General features: G+C 45.7%; 1 protein-coding gene across 1 annotated transcript in view; it reads left to right on the top strand.

The window, feature by feature from the left end:
* The window catches only part of srbd1 (S1 RNA binding domain 1), a 50,412-nt gene that overhangs the window by 6,530 nt on the left and 20,485 nt on the right, over nt 1-23,397 (top strand). The window contains exons 9-15 of the mRNA XM_086172903.1: nt 4,600-4,703; nt 5,318-5,425; nt 5,650-5,807; nt 6,777-6,867; nt 7,344-7,451; nt 19,698-19,789; nt 22,558-22,640. Coding sequence (XP_086029029.1) covers nt 4,600-4,703; nt 5,318-5,425; nt 5,650-5,807; nt 6,777-6,867; nt 7,344-7,451; nt 19,698-19,789; nt 22,558-22,640 — 744 coding nt within the window. The remainder of the gene's footprint in view (nt 1-4,599; nt 4,704-5,317; nt 5,426-5,649; nt 5,808-6,776; nt 6,868-7,343; nt 7,452-19,697; nt 19,790-22,557; nt 22,641-23,397) is intronic.

Genomic DNA, 23,397 nt, shown 5'->3' with positions numbered 1-23,397 from the left:
TATTTGGCTCGCTGTCTAAAACCCGCAGATATTACATTTCCATTCCTATCTGGACAGGGAAAGTGAAAAAAATGCTTATAATTCAGATTCATGTCTGCCAGATTAATGGCAAATGAATATCCTGCCGCCAGTTGTCAACAACTTTTCACCCCTCGGAACCCTCTGTGGAGGTGCTGTTGTCGGCCCCGGCGTATTTCTGTGAAAGCGTGCGGTTTAGATATAATGGACCTATTTAAACTCCGAAGTCCGTCAGCAGCTCCAGTGTTCAGCGTGTGTGAAAGCGGCAGTCATCCTGCAGGCCCTGTTGAGACGCTAGGAGACTTAATCCCATCTGATCTGGGGCCAGGCCTTCTTCGAAGGGGATGAATTTACCTCATAGCTATTAGCAGCTACTGCGCTCAGGAAGATGCCAGGCAGCGTTTGTCGAAGCGGAGCGGGTTGTTTTTAATGCGATTTGCACTGCGATCAAACGGCGGCGCCGCATGCCAGACCGGGGCTCGCCTGCAGAGAGGTTCACACAAGTGGAACTGCTCCATCAATTAAACTCGCCGCTTTGACGGACAGGTGGAGGCGAGCAGGTTCTTTGGCGCCGTGATTTTCATCGACACTTTTATTTTGAAGTTTAGAGGTGGTGATTTAGAAGTCCTCAAGTTATTCCAAGTGTTCCCGCACTGGTTTTAATATGCAGTTACTTCGAAAATAAAGAATGCATACGGTTAACACAAACATCCAGTAGTTATATTTGCACCCTATTAGCTTTCTCTAATGTAAATACACTTTCTTGTTTATGTAATGCCTCCAAGCGGTTCCAGTTGCACCCTTCATGTACAAATTAGATAATGAATCATTGCAGGGCTTTGCAAAGCCATATTTTAAACCGTTACGTGCAGTAAGTGCTAAAAGAATACCGCCTTTTTTATTTGGAGGCGAAGCTTGCCGGCGTTCTCCTCTGGCCGTCAGCCTCCCGAACGCCACGCTGCGTTTGTTTTTCGACAGAGTCTGAGAGCGCAAAGGGGACTCGAGGTGCGCGGGGTTCTCTCCCCCGAGTGGCCCGAATGTTTGTGTAAAGCTCGGTGTGTTCGTGTTGGCCTGCGATGACTGATCCCCGCTGATATTTACAGAGTCAATATTTATATAGAATCACACTGTTTTAAAGAATAATATTCACTGTAATTTATAAACTGTAGTTTACATTCCATATGCTTTCCCAGTTATAATTGAATTGTTTGTCATGAAAATTATATGCTCGAGCCTGTCCTTTTTTTAACCCTCTTGCACAAGTGGGGCTAAGTTTTATTTTACAAGTACAAGGCAGTTCGCAGTCGGCTTTGTTTGATTAATGGCAAAACAGATCTTTATCTTTGGGAAGACTTTGAGAGCCAGTCGACGTTTACAGTTTATCTCGCGATGTTCTCGTGATTTTTTTCACTGCTCTCATACATTTTACATTTATGATGTCAAAAGTCTTTATTTAATTTATACAGAAAATTTAAATTGTTGTGGTGAAATTTTTTTTTTTTTGACCTTTTAAAGAAATAAGAAAAAAATGTCATTTGAAAAATAAATAGAAAATAATTTGGATTAATTGTTACTGGCAGAGTACAATACTCTGTGTGTGTGTGTGTGTGTGTGTGTGTATGTTAAATCAATTTAAACAAAAATACTGTACCACTGTATCTACATGAATATATAATATTTTTGTTATAATTTATTTAGAATAATGAATTAATTCACTTATGTCCAAAAATTATGAAACTTTTAAGAGCTCTACTAATGGTCAACTCATGATTTGGTTGAATTGAGAATCATTGTGATAGTGTCTTTTGCCCTTGAACAAAACGTCTTTTTTTATTTTCAATTTAAGACCAGCCTAATTTTTCCAGGCTATTGCTTCTCTTCCGCCCAGCCTTCTGGATGAATTATAATCTTGATAGTTGCCAAACAACCTTTGATATCAACGGGTTTCATAAGTCAATCTGTCTGGCGTATAATTGTCGCATATTATTCTAATCTAGCTGTTCTCATCCTGATGCCTGCACACACACCTGTGTTTTATCCCCTGTGAGTCAGCCCTATCAAATAGTCTGCCGCCATGCATGCATGCACGCGTGCGTGTCTGATTCTGTTTATTTACGCCCAACATGTTGTGAGGCCAGATGTGTTGATGACAGTATTCCTCTAAAGAACGGTCAAGAGAGAGACGGAGACAGACAGAGAGAAGACGCTCGCTGGCCGACCGCCGTCCCTTCGGGGGGCTGGCGGGAGGACAGTCTGTCCGCTCTCGTCAGGGTTTGGCCAGCACCTCGCTACCTGTCACCCCTGGCCCGTCTGCAATGCACAAACACACACTTCTCACTCTGTCTCGCGTCGCCCTTCCTTTCAGATCACCCGCCGCCTCCAACCAGTGACCCAACGCGGGTGGAAAGTGAGAGACACACGAACGGACTGTAGGTCGTTCTCTCAGCAGTGGCCAGCTGCGGGGGAAGGGAGGGCGGGAGGGCGACCACGCGTCACCCAGATCCCGGAGTCTGGCAGCATCTCAGACTTTTGTGTGGGCATTCAGTTAGAATTGATCAATCAGGCCAAACTTTCATATGTGGTTACATTATTTGAAGCATCTTTTTTTTTTTTTTTTTTTCTTAAAAAAGGTACCCAAAGGGGATGTGCTCAGTTTTAGAATTAATTTTTGTGACTCCAATATCATGAACAGGCCTTTCGTCAGGACATGAATCACTGTCTGATAACAAAGGTTCTCGATATTGTTGAATAATTTAGACAACTTTGCTATTTCGTACACTTGCTGTACGGACTACGGTGCTTCCAGGGGGGGCAAAGGGACCGTCCGCTGTCAATCACATGGAGACGTGTGACCATTCAGTCTTTCATCGTTTTGAAGCTGCAGTGTTCACTTAACCCTAATGTACGTTTTTCCCTTGACAGGAAGGAAGGAGGCAGGAAAAACCCGACTTGGTTATTTGCTTATTTTACAATAATTTTGTTTCTCAAGTAAAGACTCTGTTTTTTTTTTTTCCAAAATAACCATAAAACACTCAAAGGTGTAGAGAAAAGATGCAAAGAAATCAAACTCATTTCAGATCTGAAGCTCTCAGTTTCAGTTTTTATTTTGAACTATGAATTATGAATATTGTGTATGTGTCACAGAATAGACAGTTTGTTGTCAGTTTAACTTTTAACCACCCATTCATCTTCACGTTTTAAAAAACAACGTGTCAGTTAGTTAAAGTGTGAATCAAAACCATGTCAAGCGGCATGTCATTGTTCATTACGCCAGATGATCCTAAAACGTTGGAGCATAAATCCCAGAGAACATGGATTTAGCCCGGCTGTTTTTCTTCAACACTCATTTTAATTCCTCTCGTGGGCTTTCCCAGATGTTCGCCGCGTCCGGAGAGAGAGGTGTTTTATTTGCTTTAGTGCTTTGATGACTATAGTTTGAGAAATCTCATCACCGTCAGTGCGGCCGCCCGGGGCCGAAACATGCCAGCAGAGAAGAAATCCAACTTTCATCATAATTCAAGTGAGGGCCGCTGCATTAATTCCCGCCTCTGCCACGCCATTAGCTGTATTTTCTCTTCTTATTCGTGTGTGTTGCACTTGTGCGAGGGTACTGTTGAGCGGTAACGGTTGTGGCACCACGTGTCTGGGTGTGGGCGGGGGGCAGGCCTCGCGGTCTCGGGGCTGGTGGTGGCGTCGCGGTGGCATTTGTCAGCTCGCTTTTTCCACTTGGGCTACAGATTGACGTCTCGTTCCTCGGCCCTGCGCCTAGGCGGGCTAAAGGTTCCCCGCTGAAAAGGTCAGACACTTACAACTGTTTGCTTAACAGCATGTAACAGTCCCTCTGAGGGTGGGTGCAATACACAAAACAACAGGTCTGGCCACGGGACACACTCAAAGGCTCATCACACGTACATGTGTGCGTGAGAAGAAAAAAATATTTCGTTAGCGCGCCACGGGCGTTAATGCTTCCTGTACCAGACTGAAAGTACAAACCTCTGAATCTTAACAATTACAAAAAAAGTGAAATAAACCAAAATCACGCACAGTGTAGCCATGATGGATGAAAATGGGATATGTCATTAAGTTAGCAGAGACCCAGAAACGTCCCAAAATCCATTACGAGATATTTCAAAAATGTCTAGAATTTCTCATGTAAATTCCTCTATTGTTGAAAAAAATACAGCAATTATGTCAATTCAAATGTATTTAAATGTGCTACAGATAAGTTTTGGGGTGACACAAAAAAAAAAAACTCTGAATAAAACAATTACCCCAGTACCACACCTCCCTGCCTCATCCACTTGAAAACCTGATGTTGATTCATTTTTCATGCTTTACTTTTATGAAAGCCAAAGAGGCGATGGGCTCCGGAGTGATTCATTACGAAAGTGCCTCCTCTTCTATTTGAATGCTTTAATACTGTGCACTTCACTCACACGATGTCGAATCGCAGGTAATATTGCGCTCCAAAAGCTCATGTATAGTCGTTTGTGTGTGTCTGTATATTCATGTTTTAGACAGCTACTGTATATATTCATTTACCAATTGTGTGTTTATTGTGTGTGTTGTGTGTGTACGCAGACCCTGGCCATAAACAGAGGGGAGAGTCTGAAGATTCTGACAGTGAAGGTGAACATTCCTGACAGGGTGAAGAGTGACTTCATCTGGTGGTGCCTGAACAACAGGTCACACACACACACACACACACTCTCTCACACAAACACACACACATGCACTTTTACACATGCATGGTTTGAGGTTGCAATTCATTCCAACACACTCATTGCAGGACACAAAGATGCAGTTAGATGCATAAAGAGCTATGAGTGTTTTATGCATAGTAATCACTAAATGTTCAATTCTAATATATGAGCTGAGGGCAAATTTAAACCACAAAAAAATATTCTAAGCCCAACTGATTATATGGACTGTTAGGATAAATTAAATATTCTCATTGTGCCTCAAATAGATTTATACATAATAGATTAAGCAATTCATGTAATTGATTTATTTGAAAAAATATAAATATAATTCAAGGGTATTTCCATAACCCTCTATGAGTACATGATGTTTGATCAATAACTATTGCATAGAATACATATATGATTGATTCAAAGAAATAATGAGCAAACAGAGTTCTGCCTAGATGAAAATATAAGAATTGTGTCAAATCTAGATGCTTTGAGCAGCAGAGGCTTAAGTTATTTATTCGTAGTCTTAAATTAAGTGTTGTTTCATTGTTCATTTCATACATTTTAAGGGAAACTCCCAGATAACCTCCGCCACTGTCTGCTTGCAGGTGGAGACCGAAGAGCTTTTGTCCGGCAGAGCTTCATGCAGTGGTTAAGACGTCGGTGGAGGACGCCTTCAAAAGGCTCATCCTCCCATTTCTTACCAGAACCTACAGGTATTCGGAGGGTTTCAAATGCATCTATAGCTCTGCTTGATTTTGTCCCCTCCCCATATTAACATCCACGCCTTTTGCTCCACCTTTTTGACCACTCCTCTCTCTCTCTCTCTCTCTCTCTCTCTCTCTCTCTCTCTCTCTCTCTCTCTCTCTCTCTCTCTCTCTCTCTCTCTCTCTCTCTCTCTCTCTCTCTCTCTCTCACCCTTTGCCCACCTTTTCCTTAGGACCAAACTGACGAGTGTAGCGGAGAAAGAATCCATAGCCATGTTTGGACGGAACCTCCGTCAACGCCTGTTGGCGTCTCCGGTCAGGGGCAGCGTCATTATGGGGGTGGACCCTGGCTTTAGACATGGCTGTAAACTGGCCATCCTCTCCCCGACGAGTAGGTTAACACACAGTTCTTATTAACTGGTGCGTGTTGTATCACATCACAGCAAAGGGCTGAAAATGGTACAGTTTTTTTTAAAGACAAAGACGGGCGTTTATGCACTTTGTCTTTTTGACATAAATACTGTAATGCACATCCAGGGCTGGAAGCTGCCCCAACCTGTGCCGACATCCCATTCTGGCTCCGCATACTGGTCCTTTTTTAAAACCACACGTCTGTTCAACCCGGCTGCTGAGTGCGAGCTGTCGGATAGTTGTACAAAATTTCTGGACGTCAGCCTCCGTCTTCCTCTGCATCCGTCTTTCATCTCATGGTGAATTCAGACACATCCTCTATTTACACTACAGAGGATTGGGATCTATGAATAAGAGATGCACTTCGGCGGCAGGCATTTCCTCCTTACCATACTGGACGTTTCATTAAGCCGTCATCAAGCCAAGTGGAGTCCCTGCTACCACGCATGAGTGCGTGGCGACAGAATGGATGCCAATTGGCATAACCCCCGGCCGATGGCTTATGCATACCCACGTGGGTGTGTGCGTGTCTGCCGTCCAATGCTTCACGGCTCAGCGTGCGCCTCAGCGGGCCTGGCTTCACGCTGGCCACAGGAAGGTCCCACCCTCTGGGTGACTGATTGTGTGTCTGTAAGTCACGCTGATACACTTGCGAGAGTCAGATACAGGCATAGATCGGGCGTCCGGCTCGGCCCGGCCTGGCCACTGCTTTCGTTTTTCAGTTTTCTTAGCTTCCTGTCGCAGCCGCTTATTCAGGCATTCCCTCTGCCTTGTAGGAAGCAGGCAACACAGAGGACCTGGGCTTCCTGTGGATGCTCAGCAAATCTGAAAGTCATCCATTATTGCAATCTTGTAGGGCTTTGCAGCATTCTGGTGGTGTAGAGTTTAGCCTGCTGGGTTATAAAACCCCCCGAGTGACACTGTTTGTTCCTGGTCATTCTGCTCTCAGGTCAAATTCTCCACACCGACGTCGTCTACCCGCATAATTCACCCCATCAGCAAGTCGCAGAGAAACTACGCCACCTCGTGGTCAAATATAGGTACTGCAACGAGGCGGCCAATGTACATGTACATTCATATAATATATCTATAAATGTCAAGAATAAATGTGTGCTTTAAAATACCCCTTTTGATCATTTCCATGGATTTTCATGTATATATATTTGTATTATATATACATGTTTTTTTGTATTTTACCATATTAACTGTATTTGCCCATGTTTTATCAAACGAAACAATTCCAGTCCTCTGAAGATGCTCTTTCATTTGATCATTGCTTTCTAATCAAAGTTATTCTTCATGATGTTAAGTTTTACACTTATCTTTTTGATTCTGTTGTATCTAAAACAGAAAAATTTCAAGAAAGGTATCAAAATGTAAACTATTTTTTATTTTCTTCCATAAGTCTGTCTAGCTTTCTATTCACTAATTTTCCAGACCGAGTCTACAGTATGACCGTAAAGGTGTGTCATTAACAATATTTTATAGAGCATTAATGCCAACCATTTCTCAACAGCTGCACCAGAATCGTTATTGGCAACGGGACGGCGTGCCGCGAGACGGAGGCCTTCTTTTCCGACCTCATCCAGAGGCGCTATTTCCATCCGCTGGACGTGTCCTATTGGTAAGGCCTCTTGTCCGGTGCATCCAGGAGAAGGGTGTAATCATCCAAGATAGTACACAGAGTTTTCACAATACAGTTACTTATTTCGTTGTATATTTCAGGTGAACAAATAATGAATAATAAATAACACTATTAGGGGATGAAGTGAATGACACATCCATGCCACACTCAGAGTCCAATTCATCTAAAACATTCGTACAGCGTTTGAAATCGGGTCATCACGTCAATTAATTGCAAAGAGCTGCGGGAAAATACTCAAAAAAATGCAAGTATTCCATATTAGGGCTCTGACATTATTAGAGGAAAGTGTGTCAGAAGAAAAACAAGAGGCCACAAGGAGGGAAAGGGTGTTTAATGAGATGAAGAAATATGATGTCTAAAATTAAATTTCGGTCTCGGCGTAAGAGTGTAGAGAGCGAAAGTCTGCAGAGGAAAAACCCGGGGAACAGAGCGGCGAGGAATGCGGCCGGCCGAGGATGGAAGAGAAAATGTGTGGGAGCAAGAGAGAGGGACAAAGACGGAGAGAAAGACAAATAGGAATGTGTCCCTCCAGCGAATATTGTCTATTAAAGCCATCTGGACTTTGTTTCACTTAGACCCAATTAAAGAGAGGTTTTGCGGCCCACGTTGTGTCTGAAACCAGGCCCGGCCCACACTTCAGAACACAACAGCACAGAACTGTGGTCCAAGCATAATAACCACTGGCCTCTCTTTGCTCCGTCTCCTTCCCTCTGCTGAGATCCATGCGTGTTTGTTGACTTGAGGTTAGCGTCGGGCCCACAGCCTAGAATGATTCTGTGTGTGTGTGTGTGTGTGTGTTCAATAGTACTTTTGAGTTCACCCACATGCACACTGCAGAGGTCATACGCCCGGTGTAATAGTCCCATGTTTTTTCGTTTAAATTCCATTTTCTGTCTATTTGCAAGAGCAGACATAGTGAAAGTGAGGTGTTTATTAAATTAAACTGATTATTTTCACGACGTTATTTTCCTCTTTGGGGCAGCCTTGAGTACCTCCAGAGCACAAAAATTTCACATCTTGATATAATGTCTCTCTTGTTCATTTTTTTTACCGGAGCTATTGGCATTTTATCCTTTCACAACACTTCAGAATGCGTTAGGGTCTTTTTCATGTGGTTCTGGCTCAGTGTCTCGTATCACCTGATATGATGGACTATATGTTTTCGCAGCAAAAAAACATGTGTCAACGGTCTGCCTTTTTATGGGCTTCATGGAGTAAAAGCTTTTGCATGTGCGTGAACTTTGGAAGAGATAATTTTTTGACATCAGCTGTAGAAACCTGCTTGGCGATCTTGCCCTCCTTTCCCGTGTTCCCTGGCCTCGCAGTGGTTTCTTTGGAGCGCGGCCGATAGCCACTCACAAAAGACATGGATGTTCTGCGTGAGACTGCGCGTCCACTCTTGCTGTTGACCTCCAAAATTGAAAAGCTGTCTGAATCCCCCGTGCATCCACAACCACAGCTGAGAAGTTGATCTCTCCCAATCTGTGATTGATGTAGAAGACTGTTAGATATGGCCCTCTAGTGTTACTCACCCGGGGGTCTCCGTTATACCTCTGTGGATCTCTGCTTGACGCCAACCAAATTTCACCTCTGCTGATAGATGATAGCACAAATATTCAGAAATTAATTCACAGTTGAGTCATGGGCATTTGATTTTATTTATTTTTTCACGTGTAATGTACCCAGAGTGGAGTAGCCAATATACTTTAAATCAAATAATTAGACTTGTTAAATGTATTTTGGATGATATTGGTCCATAATAAGAATGGAACATAATCCTTCGAAAGATGATGATAGAAATGCTGGAAGTGATTGTTGTCGCTAACTGCGGGGGTCGTAACCCGCAGTCTGCCCCCCGACTCGCCATTAGGGAAAACCTCATTACCGTAGCAACGAGGATGATGCCAATGACACGGAGTAGCTGTGTATGCACGAGAGACGGCAAGGGGTTGTGGCGCTTGCTGTGAGCGCCTTCATTATGATTAATTCACCCGGTGTCTGGTGTGTTTCGTGACTTAGTCCATTTCTAGATGTCTGGGAATTTGTCAGGTGACCTTATATCGTGGTAGGTTCCAGCAGTTTCCTGTAGACAAGTGTCGGAAATCTATTCGGCAGCCCGTGCGTAGCTGGCAAGCATCTTCACTGTGGTGGAAAACCTTAACACAAAGTGTGTCGCTACATACCGCAATTAGGTATTACATATATCTATGCACACACACATATATGCAAACACACACACGCTAATTTACAATAATTATCCATATGTTCGTGAGAAAGAGAGCACAAGACTTGGCTTTCAATGTGATTTTTAACCAGACTGCAGAACACCGCTAGTCCAAGATACTTGGGTTTGAGCGGCCGAGTGTGAGGGTCTGCGGGCACGCGTGTGTACGCACAACACAGATACGCCTCCTCTCTCAGCCTTGACGGCACGGTAGTTCATTAAAGACCACAGCCTCATTTGCACCGTCTGCTTCCTGTCTCCCTGTGAGCCTTCATTGTGTCACCGCCTCCCCCCGCTGCCCCTCTCCACCCTTTCTTCCCCAGCCGCCTGTCTCTCTCTCTGTCCTTCTGCCTCAGTGCTCTGCTGGAATGGCAGCCAGAAATGGCAGCCTGCGGGATATCTTTACTTATATTTGGACTGTGTGTGCGCGCGCGTGCATGCTTGTGCATGCGTGCGTTTGCGTGTACACAGGCCTTAATCCCATGTGAGTACACTCATCATACTTACTGAGTCACCTTTTGCATAAATTTTAGGGGAACATTTCAAAACAGTGCATATTTATAGTTTATCAATATAGCCACAATTCTACATACTTGCAAACCATTAGTTTAAAATCAAGGTCATTGTTTGGACAGGATTCAGGAAAAATGTGTTTATATAGCAGATATGTATTTAAAGCAGATTATTCCCACAAATGGCAACTTCTGTTTCACGCAGAACTTCACAACTTCTGTTGTGTTTCACACAATTTAGAATTGTAACAACTAAGTGAGACAGTACGAAGGGAGAATAAAACAGTAACAATAAAAACAAGGGAAATCACTGCATGCCATAAGCCAGCGGCACAATTGATTTGTTTAGGAACAGCAGAAGAGATCTTTTCCTGTCTCCGAGGTAGTTAGTTCTGTATTTTAAGCCGTGTAGTGTTTTAGAACAACTTTTCCGTACTTAGGTTTTTCACCCTGCAGTACTCCTGAACCAGCTGACCTCAAGGATCCACCAGGTCCACTCTGGATCCAGGAGACAAGCGTTTGACCGGTGACATTCACTGCTTTGTGCCGAGCCGGAGAATTTTGAGGTCGATTGTTTGAGGAAATGGCAACCACTGTGGATGTCTGAAATGTGGAACGGTGTCCAAAAGTAATGGAAAAATTGGTCCTCGATCTGATAAGGAATCTTTGTGATGGTCCAGAGTATCTGGCATAGAACCGCGTGTCATGTTTGTTTGGCAGGTCCTCGCCTTGACGTAATGTGAATATTGATATGTGGGTTTAGATCGAGGATAACACCCTGGTTGCTGGCACTGGTTTTCCTTTTCATTGTTGCAGAGGTTAGCATTTTTGGACTTTTGGTTTTTTACACTATGCCGAAAACAATAAGAACTTATGCCGAGCTTGAGTCGAGTCCAGTGACCGACTTGCATAGGCCCGGTCAACTTGGCACGACCGGCCAAATCATGTACCCGCGCAACCCAATAGATTTGCATGTACTCTGCAAATACACAGGACATGAAACCGAACCGTTGCTGTTTATCACTGACAGAAGAAGGCAGATTTTAGTTTTGTCTCGACACTTTTGCACCAATATCCCCTGAGTCATAACTTCCAGTTTTTTCGAAGTTCACTTTGCCTCATAACCAACAGGGTTGTGAGATGCCAGAGTTTTCTTCTTTAAGTACTCTCTGTCCAAGAAAGAAGAGAAACTCTCTGAACAAGTAAGTGAATTGGATTGGTATTTGAAGGTTCTAGTAAAAAGGTAAAAGGAACAGTGATGTACTGGATGGTTGATCATAAGGATGTTTGTTTTTCTGTTTTAGTGGCCTAAGTAGTTCTTTAACAAACAGGTGACAAATGAACGGATGAAAACCCGTCAATCCCCAATTACTTTTCTAGCGCCGCGGAATTTACATGATTAAACTTGAACTTGAGTCCTCTGTGCAGAGCCAGCGTCCTGCAGGACATTGTGCAGCATGAGGTATTATTTAGCTGACAAGGTCTGTCTGTGCCAGTGACGGCCCCCACTGAATCCACGCATCGGGTCATCTGCTGTACAGCTGTGCCCCGATAATTCAAAGGCACCCTGCTGGACGTCACTCGATGACGTTCGAAATTATAAAACGCATGCAATTCGAAATGCGTGTTTATTGGCTATTAGTATGTGCACGACTGACTGTAAGTCTGTCGCATTATGTGTGGAGTATCTGCTGAGTTACATTTTTATCACCTGCTTGGTGTGTGTGTTTGTGTGTGTGTGTGTTTGTGTGTGTGTGTGTGTGTGTGTGTGTGCGTGTGTGTGTGTGCGCGTGTGTGCTTTATCTGTCTCCTTGACAGGCCACTGCAGCATGACCTTGTCTGTCATTGTGTTTTAGCACTGACTGGTAGAGCATGCCGGCTTTGTCAAAGCTTGTAAGACAGCTCTTGTAGTGCGAAGCACCAACCAGACAGATGTCTGAGTGTGTGTGCGTGTGTGTGTGCGTGCGTGCATCTCTGTGTGCTTCAGAGTGTTTTGCTTAGTGACATGCGGTGGTCCGTGTCACCTTCGTCAGCTGGTGTTTCTGTATCTTTTAGAGAGGAGATGATTGGTCGGGAACGCACACACAAACACACACACACACATGCGGTGTCCTTCTGTATTCCCTATATGAACTACATTGAAATCTTTTGACAGTCCGTTTTTTTTTTTTTTCTTTTTTTTTTTTTTTTACATGGTCAACTGTCGACATTTCGGCAATAAAGTGTGTTTCTTAACAGAGTCAAAGACGTTCTCAGTGAAACGTCTCATGTAAAACTCTAATCGCTGATATTTTGGGCTCTGCTGGTATGAGCCGTCTCCTTTCGAAACGGACAAGACCAACAGGAGCCCGGGCTCTTATGTTTATCTTTGGTAATCCTTCACAGATTCGGTTCTCGGTCGCCTGTCCCTTATTCGAGTTATCCAGCCTAACCTCTGTTTCCCCGCAGTGAACTGGGCTCTTTGAGCGCCATGCGATGGTAAGTGTGTGCTGAGGCTGTGTGCGTGAAGAGTGACGGGCTGACAGCGTTTGGCCGGAACAAGCTGATGTTAATGATATCAGAGGGCAAGAATATGTGGGGTAAGGTTAGGAAGATCTTTGGGCTACGGTGATGATACACACACACACACACACACACACACACACACATACACAATGTATAGCTTTAGGCTTGCAGAAAATGACATCTGATTTCTTGACCACTCGCTCTACCACTCCTGGGGGGGTATGAGACTACTGACCCTGTTAAGCCCCCGACCCCTGCGATATCACTTTTAGTATTCATCTAATTCGTTATAAAATACAGATATTTGTTTTTTTATTTAGGGGAAATGAAGTGATTGTGAATCAGAACCTGTTTTATTTGCCCCATGCGCCGTAACGCTTGATTACACCGCTGATTTTCTGGATGTGTTTACGCCTTTCCGGGGGTGGAGGGTGGATGCGTGCCCCTGTCACGTCTTTCCCCGAAGTATTGCTCCGCAGCTCCTCGTCTCTCTTTCAAGCCGTAGTCATCGTTCTCTCCTTGACCGGCTCATAATTTGTGCCGGCGAGGCGCGATGTGGGGAGTTGCGCGGCCGTACAGCCACACATCCTCACGATGCCCTTGACCGCGATACCCCTCTGGCCCACTCCTGGCGGGATGAGATCATTTTTACTGGCTCGCTGATGGACCTGGAGGACAGCGGTCGCAGACTGTATTCATGACGGCGGGCACGCGTATCCCCATGTCACGTCCCGCATCCAAGCCGGCTCCTGGGGCCAGGCGTGAAGTGAGTGACGAACGCACTGTGGCAGGGACCGGTCATGACTGAGCAAGATCCAGGCATTCGGGCCTCACCGAGGGTGAGGAGGACAATGAGGTGCAGAGGGACGGCTTGGATTTAGAGGCATGGAAAGGCAGCCCGGCTCCCGGGTGTATTTTTGAGTGCATGAAACACCCTACCTTTGTTTTGATGAAGGGTATGGAGGGACAGAAAAAAAATGTGCTTTTAAGTGTGTGCAATATTTAAGAAAATTCATGGAGATGGATAGTATTTACACGTATAAAGTACCACAATCTGGCTTCTACAAGTGAATGGAAAAGAAGAGATGATGTAATGAACAAACGTAGCCGATGAACCGACTCTCTGTCCGACAATCCATAACAAATGCCAAACTAACGCAGGAAACGCCAGACAGAAGTTCCAGAGTTAATGGGAAATGGAAAAACATAAATCCGCCTCTCCTTCGGAAAAAAAAGGCTATCATATTTTACATTATCTCTAAATGTTCCACATTATTCTGACGGGGTGGCTGACTAATCATCGGTGGGAGTGGACGTTCGGCGTAGATAAGGCTGGAGGCTAAGCTGGAGGACTACCTCCAGTGAGATGAGCGTTGGTCTGTTTTTCATCTCATCTTTCTCTGCGCTTCGCATCTCTTGGTTTCACCTGCTCCTCCCTCCTCACTTTTACTCGCTGAACTGAGAAGGTTCACCCCGGAGGGCACCAAATGACTACGGCATCTGTGTCCTCCTCCCGCGCTTCCGTTCGCTACCTTCGCTCGTCCTCCTTTTTTAGTCCCCGGAATGCACAAATGTAACTTCTTTGGGTTTGATTGCATAACCAGCTTTACACGCCGATCTATCCAGGGGCGCCCTGACCCCCCCGGTGTGTGTTTTTCCGCTCAGGGAGATGGCATCAGGCCAGGGCAGGCTTTGCCTCGGCAGGTGGAGTGAGGTTGAATATCCGTCCCGGTCAGCCGTATCACCGGACCCTCCCGCCATGTCTTGGTGGCGTCCGGGGCCGCTCTCCCTTCACTTTTCACTTTCGGCACCTGCCCTCCTCCCCCCGGGGGCTCCAGCGTTCCCTCCGATGGCTCCCCCAAGTGTGATGAGTCTTTGTGACATGCCATGTTGTGTGTTTAGGAATTGGGGATTGTTTGTGTATGATTGAGTGTGTGTGCGTGTGTGCGTGTGTGTGTGTGTGCTCATGCACACATCTGTGTGACCCAAGTCCGGGGCTTCGCTGCTACACGATTGACATGAGTGTCTGTGAGGCTTTGCTCTTTTCAGACGTGCCTCACACTGGCAGTTAGATTTGGTGTGTGTGTGTATATGTGTGTGTGTGTGTGTGTGTGCGCGCCTGCCTTCTAGCATCTTGCTGGAGACTGACGGCCCCTGACACCTGCCATTTGGACGCTTTTCTCTGTGAAAAATGTCATCGTCTTCAGACCCGACGTGTGTGTGTCTCTTTGTGTGCGTGTGTCTGTGTGTGAGGGAGACAGAGATGATGCGTCCCTCAATGTTTCTCCCTCAGGTCAAGCTTTGCAGCTGACTGAACAATGGACCCAAGCTGTTTGATCAGGCAGGACAGAGCAAGTTGTGTTTCTTATTTTTTTATTTATTTGCACCAATATATTTTTGGGTTGTGATATCTAACACCGCAGATCCTTCTCATGCAGCTAGAAGAAGCAAATCAAATATTATCCAAATAACCTCATGGTCCACTTGTTATCATATTGTACCGTAAATGAATCGCTTATCCACTCATATTGAGTCCCGCAATTGAATTGCATTACTGCTAAATGACATCGTGTTTTTAATTAAATTGCTCAGTTCCCCTTGCATTTTTAATTATTTAAAGAAAAAAAAACACCTGGTGCTTCGATAACGTACTCCAGGATTTTAAGAAAAAGACTAACATGAATAGTGAGGTTGACAAGCAACTTGGACTGAACGTATTCATTACATTTAGGCTAACATGGAAATCACAATGTGCTGTCAAAGCGCAGGATCAAATGAGGACACTCATGTATTTTCTTGTGTTGTGATGTTGCTGTTGTTACTGCAGACTCTGCGCACTGATTTTATGGGGGAGTGTGGACGCAGAAACAGATCTGCTCATGGATTTGGGACGGAAATACAAAGTACCGTGCTTTCCCCCTAGTGGTGAGGTGTGTGTGCGTGTGTGTGCGTGGTGCGCACCACTCCCGTGATCTTAAATTACATTTCAATGGACCAGTAAGCGCCGTATACAGGTCTTTGTTTGCAGCCTATGTTAATTAGTTGCAACCAAATACCAAACCTTTTCAACAAGGACAAGGTAAATGCAGAATTATATCCGTGCACTTCACGCTCGCTGCAGAGCTAAGTGCCCCTTTAGGGGATGCGGTTTACACATACATTTGGATCGACAGGTGTGGACTGACCCAGATCAAACTGCAGGAATGCACTTTACTTGAGACCTTTGAATAAAAATGATCCGTATGAAGATGCAGTATGATTAATTTTTTACTCAAATGTCAAGTTTAAAGATATTGAATTTATGAATGCAAAAAGATAGTCAGTGATCAACTACTTTTTTATCTAAATTAAATAATGCTTAAAATGCCTCTTTATATTTTAGCACATCTTTAGATTTGATCCGAACATATCTCCGCGACCGATAATTCCCGTCTTCGCTTGTCACCCCCCCCCCCACCCCCCGTCTTTTTGTCCTCTGTATCAGATGAGTGTGTGATATTATTGCCACTCCTTTTCTCCGACTGATCTGATGAGCTGTTTTTAATTTACATCAAGGCCCCTGCGCGCTACGAGGCTGTAATGAGGTATCAAAGTGTGTATCCGTCTCCTCCGTTGTAAGGTGTCTTGAGGGCCAGCAGGGGGTCAGTCATGGTGTGTGTGTGTGTGTGTGTATGTGTGTCAGGCCCAAGGCATCCGTCTCAAAGACAACCAACAGGGCAACAGATCGGGGGAGTCAATTTGTGACTTTGCCCGGGGACGGGACAGGCAGGCCCCTGGTTTTCCACGCAGATGAGAGGGCGAGAAGGGGTGCAAGTAAATGTTGCCCCCCACAGGGCCGCCCAGGCTTTAAACGGAAAGGCGACCGATGACTTTGTCTTGGCGTTGTGTGTTTGTGTGTGTGTGTGTGTGTGTGTCAGTCAGTGTAGCTGCCGCCCGCCCACTCAGGCCAGAGAGCCGGGGAGCAGACAACCTTCTGCTGACTGCCAGGATGATGCCCGCACCGTGACGACAGCCAGTGATGCTGCGGCACCGAGGGCTGAGAGCTGTATCCATGACAGTGCCGTTACCCAGCTGCCCCGGTGGCAGCCTTAATTAAGTCGGACATGATAGGGGCCGGTGGTCTCGCTTTCTTTTCTACCTTACTTTCTTTCTGATTCAATGCGATCATAATGATATCCTTTCGGTCTTTGTGCTCTTGTCTCCCCGTCTTCTGTCCGCATCCTTCCTCCCACCACCCCTCCTTTTTTTGACAAAAACCAGCAGAGCCGTTGCCAACGTGTCACTTGACCTCCATTGTCCGACAGCCTCCAAAGAAGACCGGGAGGGGAGGTCCGAGCAATGTTTTGTGGGTTTTTCTTTCCCAGCGGCCTTATGGACAGCCGTGTGTGTGTGTGCGTGTGTGTGTGTGTGTGTGTGTGTGTGTGTGTGTGTGCGTGCATGTGTGTGTGTGCGCGCTCTTGTTTGCAACTGGACGAAAGGCTGGGCCCGTGGGACGTTCAAAACATTCACGTCTCGTGTCTTCTTCGACCCGGCATCAATTAGTCCGTGTACAGCCGTGTCGCACAGTGTGTCAGATTAATGACCCGCTCCAACGTGACCCCTCTGAAGGTCAGGTGCCACGGCTCGTTAGCGATGTCTCCATGGCGATATGTCAGCTGTCAGCGCGGCGGACTGTGAGCTGACAAAAAGAACAGTGGGGCAAAGGAGGGATGAATAGAGAGGGGTTTGAAAGAGAGGCGGGGAAAGGAGAAGTGGGGAGTGAGGACAAGTTCATTTAAATTGCAGGCCTCAGGGATGGTGTGTGTATATATGTGTGTGTGTGTGTATGCGCGCATGAAAAGAAGGCCTCCCGTTAAATTGTGGACATTCGGGAGGCACTGACCTGCTCGCTTCATTGATAAGCCCGGGGAGAGGAAAAAAAAAAAAAGCCCCTTTCTTCACCCGCCCGAGAGACAGAAGACAGAAGGACTGAACAGCACGACAGCTCAGATTGTACGCGTCCAACAGGAACACGGGCGTCGCTGTCTCTCAGGACCTTCTCCGGACCCCCATCGCTGAATCACAATTTCTGCTAAATCTAATGAGCCTCTTAGTGGATTACTTCCGCCAGGGAGGCAATGATCTCGCTGCCACTGGTTAGTTTTCAGTCTGCCTCCATGAATCCGCCGTGCCAGTTTGCCTCGGTTGCCGTTTCAGTTTGGGAACAATTAACCGTCCTTCCCGAAATTGTTTTTGGAGTCTGAATCCCATTGACAAAACACAAATTGCAAATTGAGTAGACCGGAGGGAAAACAACCACAAAGGACAATTTAGAATAAAGCAAAATGGCAATTGTTTAAGGAAAAGCTGTTTCTGAGAGGAGCAAATTCACAAAGTTGCTTTTCCTGTTGACTGGATACATTTCAAATACAATTTCTGCATTTCTGGTCTGTGTTTAAACAGCCTGTCCAGTGTGACGCCATCACAGTAACTCAAACTCAAACCAAGAGGTCAGCTTTCTCAATATTGTAGCATTTTCCTTCGGCATTAACGTCTGTTTCACAGCTAAATGCACAGTCTGACAAATCCGACTCTGTGATCCATTAAAGGAAACCAGGAGAAGGTTTAGACTTGCACTAGTCATGCGGCATACAACAACTGTACGCAGAATGAAATTTCCTCACAAGTGGATCTGAGTCACCTGAGAGTCCGGACAACTATGACAACTTACCATAAACAGGGAAAATCCATAATTAGATGTAGCAGCAGCAACATGCGCAATAGCAGCTCAGTGAAAGTTCTCAGGCTATTGGGTTAGTGTGTGTGTGTGTCTGGGCGATTGATTGACTGAAAATATATATAATACATTTAGAAATGTCAAGGATATATCTATTTCACACAGCATTATTGGTGACCTAAGATAAGGTCATACTTTGGGGAAAGTCGAATCAGTGCAGTATTATAAAGTATAATAATGAAAGGTACCTGTTGCGTTAACAGATGTGCAAACTGTTTTTTTTTTTTTTTCGGTAGAAAGTAATTGAAAGGGTATGCAGGTACTGCGTAGACATGATGTTCAATCTGAGACTCAGGATGTATTTTCCGTCGCAAAAACATTCCAGTGCTTGTCGTGGCAACCGGACTTGAATTTTGATGGGGTGAAACATCTTCAAGTTAAGAAATTAAAGTCCAGTTTCCACGCCAAAAAGACTTAGACAAGAATTCTCCATGACCTGGACGACTGAGAACCTCCATACACATTGTGTCTAGTATTTGCAATGTATTTTTAGAATGGCCGTCTTGGGTTTGCATAGCAAATCAGGTGCAAGTGTGATGTTTTTTTTTTTTTTTTTGTTTTTTTTTATTTTTTTTTATTTTATTTTTAAAACTTCCAGGAATTGATGGGGCTCTTCAAAAGCCTTGGAGTGCCAGCTTATCTAACACTAATATAACTCAAAAGCATGAGCCTGGCTAATAGCAGTACCAGAGAATGGCCGCTAGATGGCAGTGGTGTCCCACAGAATGATGCTGCCACTGCTGTCCTCATCATTCCCTTGAGGAAGATGCCCTTTTGCTCTTCATCCTGTCGGCTCGTCAGGTCTTATTTACCAGAATTTTAGGGGAAATAACAGATCAACATCACATGTCAGCCTTTCTTTTAGGATCTTCTTCAATCCTATGATTTACAAAATGAATAAGTGTGTTTGTTCAGTTGTCATAGTAACGTAGTCATTTCCCCAAGGCCCACTGAGACTCACACCTGCACTCAGCTCTCTCAAACAGTTAAACGCGCAAAGCAGCGGCAATTTCCATAATGCACCGGCCATTATGTATTCCAAGCAGTAATATCCTCTTGCTGAGCCCCCCAATATGTTTCCTTTGAATCCCCAATGCAGTCTCCTCCAGCAGCCAAAGTGGCTCAGATTCCGTTTTCTGATTTATGTCACTCCTAACACACTATCCTCTCACACCTGGACTCGCTCTCCCCCATCTTTCTCCGACCAGCATCACCAATGAGGCCGGAGCGTCCATCTACAGCGTGAGTCCAGAGGCGGTCAAAGAGATGCCAGATCTGGACCCCAACCTGCGGAGTGCAGGTGAGTCGGCAGAGTCCGGTTCTACCGAGGCTGGCAAAGAGACATCACTCTGAAGTGCTTGTATTTTGGATATCGATCAAGCAGTTCCCATGTTTGTGTAATGTTGCAATCACATCTCATTTTGCCATGATAGGAAACAGCTATTATAATAGACCCCCTCCCTCCTGAAAAATGAACCCTGCGCCTGTGAACAGTCCCATCCGTTGCAGAATGAAGACTTAGTTATTTTGAGTGACGTATTTAAGCCGTCTGGCCCGCGGGGTGATGACACGGGGTCAAGCGTTACATAATGGAGCTCATTATTATCTTTCAGCTGGATGCGAGGTGAGACGAACGGGGGGAATCCGTCATCGCGAGTTTCTCAAGCCCCTCCGGTTTAGTTTAATCAAACCACGAATGTGTTGAGAGGAAAAGAAAAAAGGAACAAAAAGACTATCTACTCTTCGAACACATTTCCACACGTTTTCTTTTCAACCCCGCACCGAGACCATTGGCATCCTGTATCCCATCTGCCTCTTTGCTTTCACTTGCCACCTCTCCTCCGTACACCCCACACACTCCATCATGTAGGACGCGGCAGAATAAAGTTCTGTAGGACAAAATGCTTCCAGCAGACTTCCTCTATAAAAGCCATAAATCACGCGAGGGCGCATTATTCCCCGCTCTTTTCCTGCAGTCAGCAGCACCGACAGACAGAGACAGCCATATTTATAACCCTAATGAAAGCCATGAGAAATATACAGCTTTTGACTGGAGTTGTTAAATGGGGGCAGAGGGTGGGGGTGTGGGCAGGTGGGGCGGAGCCTCGATCACAACGGTTTCGGTCGGGTGTTCTAATGGCGGGATTTCTGTCTGCCTCGTCCCGATAGCAGAGATGAGATTACATTGTCGAGGGATTTACGAATTCCAGCCACCTTTAAACGCCTCCCAGCCGTTGTTCTGAGATCTTGGGGCACCAGGTGCCAACAGAGGGAATTTTGGCCGGCCTCCGGAGGGTGGCCGGTCGGTCCGGTCTGGCGGGCCGCGGTGATGATCCTCTCCGCAGTCCCCTCGCTGTTTTTCACCTCTTAACCTCCCAACAGTTTACCCACATCAACCCCCCCTGCACTAACACAGGGCTTTTTTATGTCTGCCAGTCTTTAAATGCAAGTCATACCAAGGTCTTCCTCTCAAGTTGAGTTTTCCTCTCTTCTTCTTTTTAGTACTTGAAGTAATACAAAACTGTATTGCTCATAAACTTTTAATAAGTGCTCGGGAGTAAGGCTGACTAGTGAAAAAGAGTGTAGGAGCGTTTTGGTGGTGCACTGAGCAAGGCCAGGGTTGAAACTCCATCCCTGTCTAAATATTATCTCAGGCTGCAGCCTCCCACCGCAGCAAGAGGAGAGAGAGGAGAGGAGAGCCATTGATTCCAGACATACTCCCTCCACTATATCCCATCACTCTTTTTTTTTTTTTTTTTTTTTTGTCTGCCAGCTCTGCCTCAGAGATCTAAGTGCGACATGTTTCACGGAATAGACAACAATCCCCAACACCAGAGTTCAATCATCCCTAATGCACAGAAAACTGAACAGATCCCAGGCACCGCCAGCGGCGTGACCCTGGAATTCAGACATCTTAATAAGTGTCATCCCTCCTCAGGGTGCGAACCGTTGCTCAGCCTTCGCCGTAGAAGCGGCAAACCCGGCAATTCTGATCCCTTTTAGTTCGGCAGCATTTTCTCTTTTGTTGTTATTAACGTGTGACAGTTCCAAGTCAGTGAGGCAAGAGAGAGAGTCCTTCGTGAATCACCGAGCCACGTCCAGTTCGACCCGCCCCAGATCCAAATTCGGATCCGCCTGAACACCAACGTGCTCTGGATCGTTTTTGAACTCGCGTCAGACTTGAGGTTTCACTCGGGGCTTTTACGGTGCGTTGAACAGTAACAAACACACCTTAGAAAACAGTCAAGTTTTGAGTTTGATCGTAGCTGAATCGTCTGGCAGGGCATTGTCTTTTCTCACTAGCTTGTTATAAAACCCGCAGCGTTGGAGGCGGCCTCGCCCTCGTACCTGAATACAAAGGCTTCACATTTGATTAAAAAAAAAAGTGATTTTGGTTCCGTCTCAGGCCACTCTCTTGCTCTTTCCCAACTACGATTCAACTTTGAAAATTAAAGCAAAAATGAAAAAAAAAAAAAAACGTGAATTTGAACGGCTGTCTGCTCAACTTTCCATGTGTGTGCGCGTGCACATGCGGTAGTGGGCGGATGGTGTCATTAGATGTCCCGTCATTTATTATGCTGTGTATGTGAAACAAGGTTGTTTGTAATTTTTCTCCTTGTCACTTAGCCCTGCCAGCATATTCCTGGAAAAGATATTTGGCTTCATTTGCCGCGGCGGGCTGAAGTCTTGCAGACGCCGCCATTGAAAGCAAAACCATTCCGTCGTCAAAATTCTGCTTCGCGCGCTAATTTTTTTTTTTTAAGCAGCCGGTCAAATGTACAGCTCTAAGGGTTTTTGACTCCGACGTCGATCGTGAATCGACGTGACAGGTGCGGAGATGCCACTTAGAAGCCCGCGTTCATTGTCAATTCCGGGGGAGGAGGAGGAGGAGCGACAATCGAGTTAGGCCTGCCTTCGGGACAGCGCCGTAATGAGCTGACAATTAGCATATCCAGTAATTGTAAATAATACGGCTCTGAATATTTAACAACTGATTGAGGTAGTGCGGGACCAGTGGTTCTCAAGAGACACATAATTTGTGTGTGTGTGTGTGTTGTGTGGTTGTAGTGTCAATCGGGAGACGTGTCCAAGATCCGCTGGCTGAGCTGGTAAAGATTGACCCCAAACACATCGGCATCGGGACTTACCAGGTGAGGTTACTTTCCTTACAGTCGCTGTGTTGTTTGTTTTTTTTCCGAGCGATGCTCCAGCCAGTTTCGACTTCGCACCGCAAATATTTCTGAGCTCGCGAAGAAAACATCGCGCCGTCTCTGACATGCCTCAGCTGTCGAATCCTCGCTGAGGGAAAGCCGCAGGGGGCCTCGCTCTCCTCTTCCCTTGTTTTTCTCTCACACTGGGGTTTGCTCTCAGGTACCCCAAAAGGTCGCGCAAATGTCATTCGGTGCTGTACGGGACCCCCGAAAGCACCGGGTCCGACTTCCAGTTTCTCGCAAAGGGTCTGTATCTCACGAACGACGCGGGGATTCGTTTGCCGCCGTAGGTTTCGTGTTTAAGGTGATCACCAAGAAAGCAAATCCGGGTCCCGGGGCATCCAGGGACAACTTTTGAAAGAGAGAGAGAAAAAAAATTGTTAATCTGAAAAGCAGAATGGGAGAAGGGAGAGAAGAAGAGAGGCACACAGGAGAGATTAGATAAACTTGGCCGAGGCCTGTGTCAACATATGATGCTGAGGGTGACAGCTAATTCAATTAAAGGAGATCGGGAGTGACGTATGTTTGGATGTGTTTTCTCTCGTGCGCTCCCCGGCCAAACGTGTCGGAATGAGCGTGCAGATGAAACAACACTCGGCTCGGTGGCGGTTTTGTTTGTTCGTAGCTTGTTTGCAGGGAGCAGGGCAAGCATTGGGTCAGCGTGTTTGTACCGTTCTCCGTGCACAACATGCCGTCA

Source organism: Fistularia commersonii, chromosome 2 (assembly GCF_037954325.1).
Source record: "Fistularia commersonii isolate RoL2024-O1a breed Wild chromosome 2, RoL_Fcom_v1.0, whole genome shotgun sequence".
In the NCBI taxonomy this organism is placed as follows: Eukaryota; Metazoa; Chordata; class Actinopteri; order Syngnathiformes; family Fistulariidae; genus Fistularia; species Fistularia commersonii.
The sequence above is the reverse complement of the archived record's forward strand: the minus strand, read 5'-3'. Positions and strand labels throughout refer to the sequence as shown.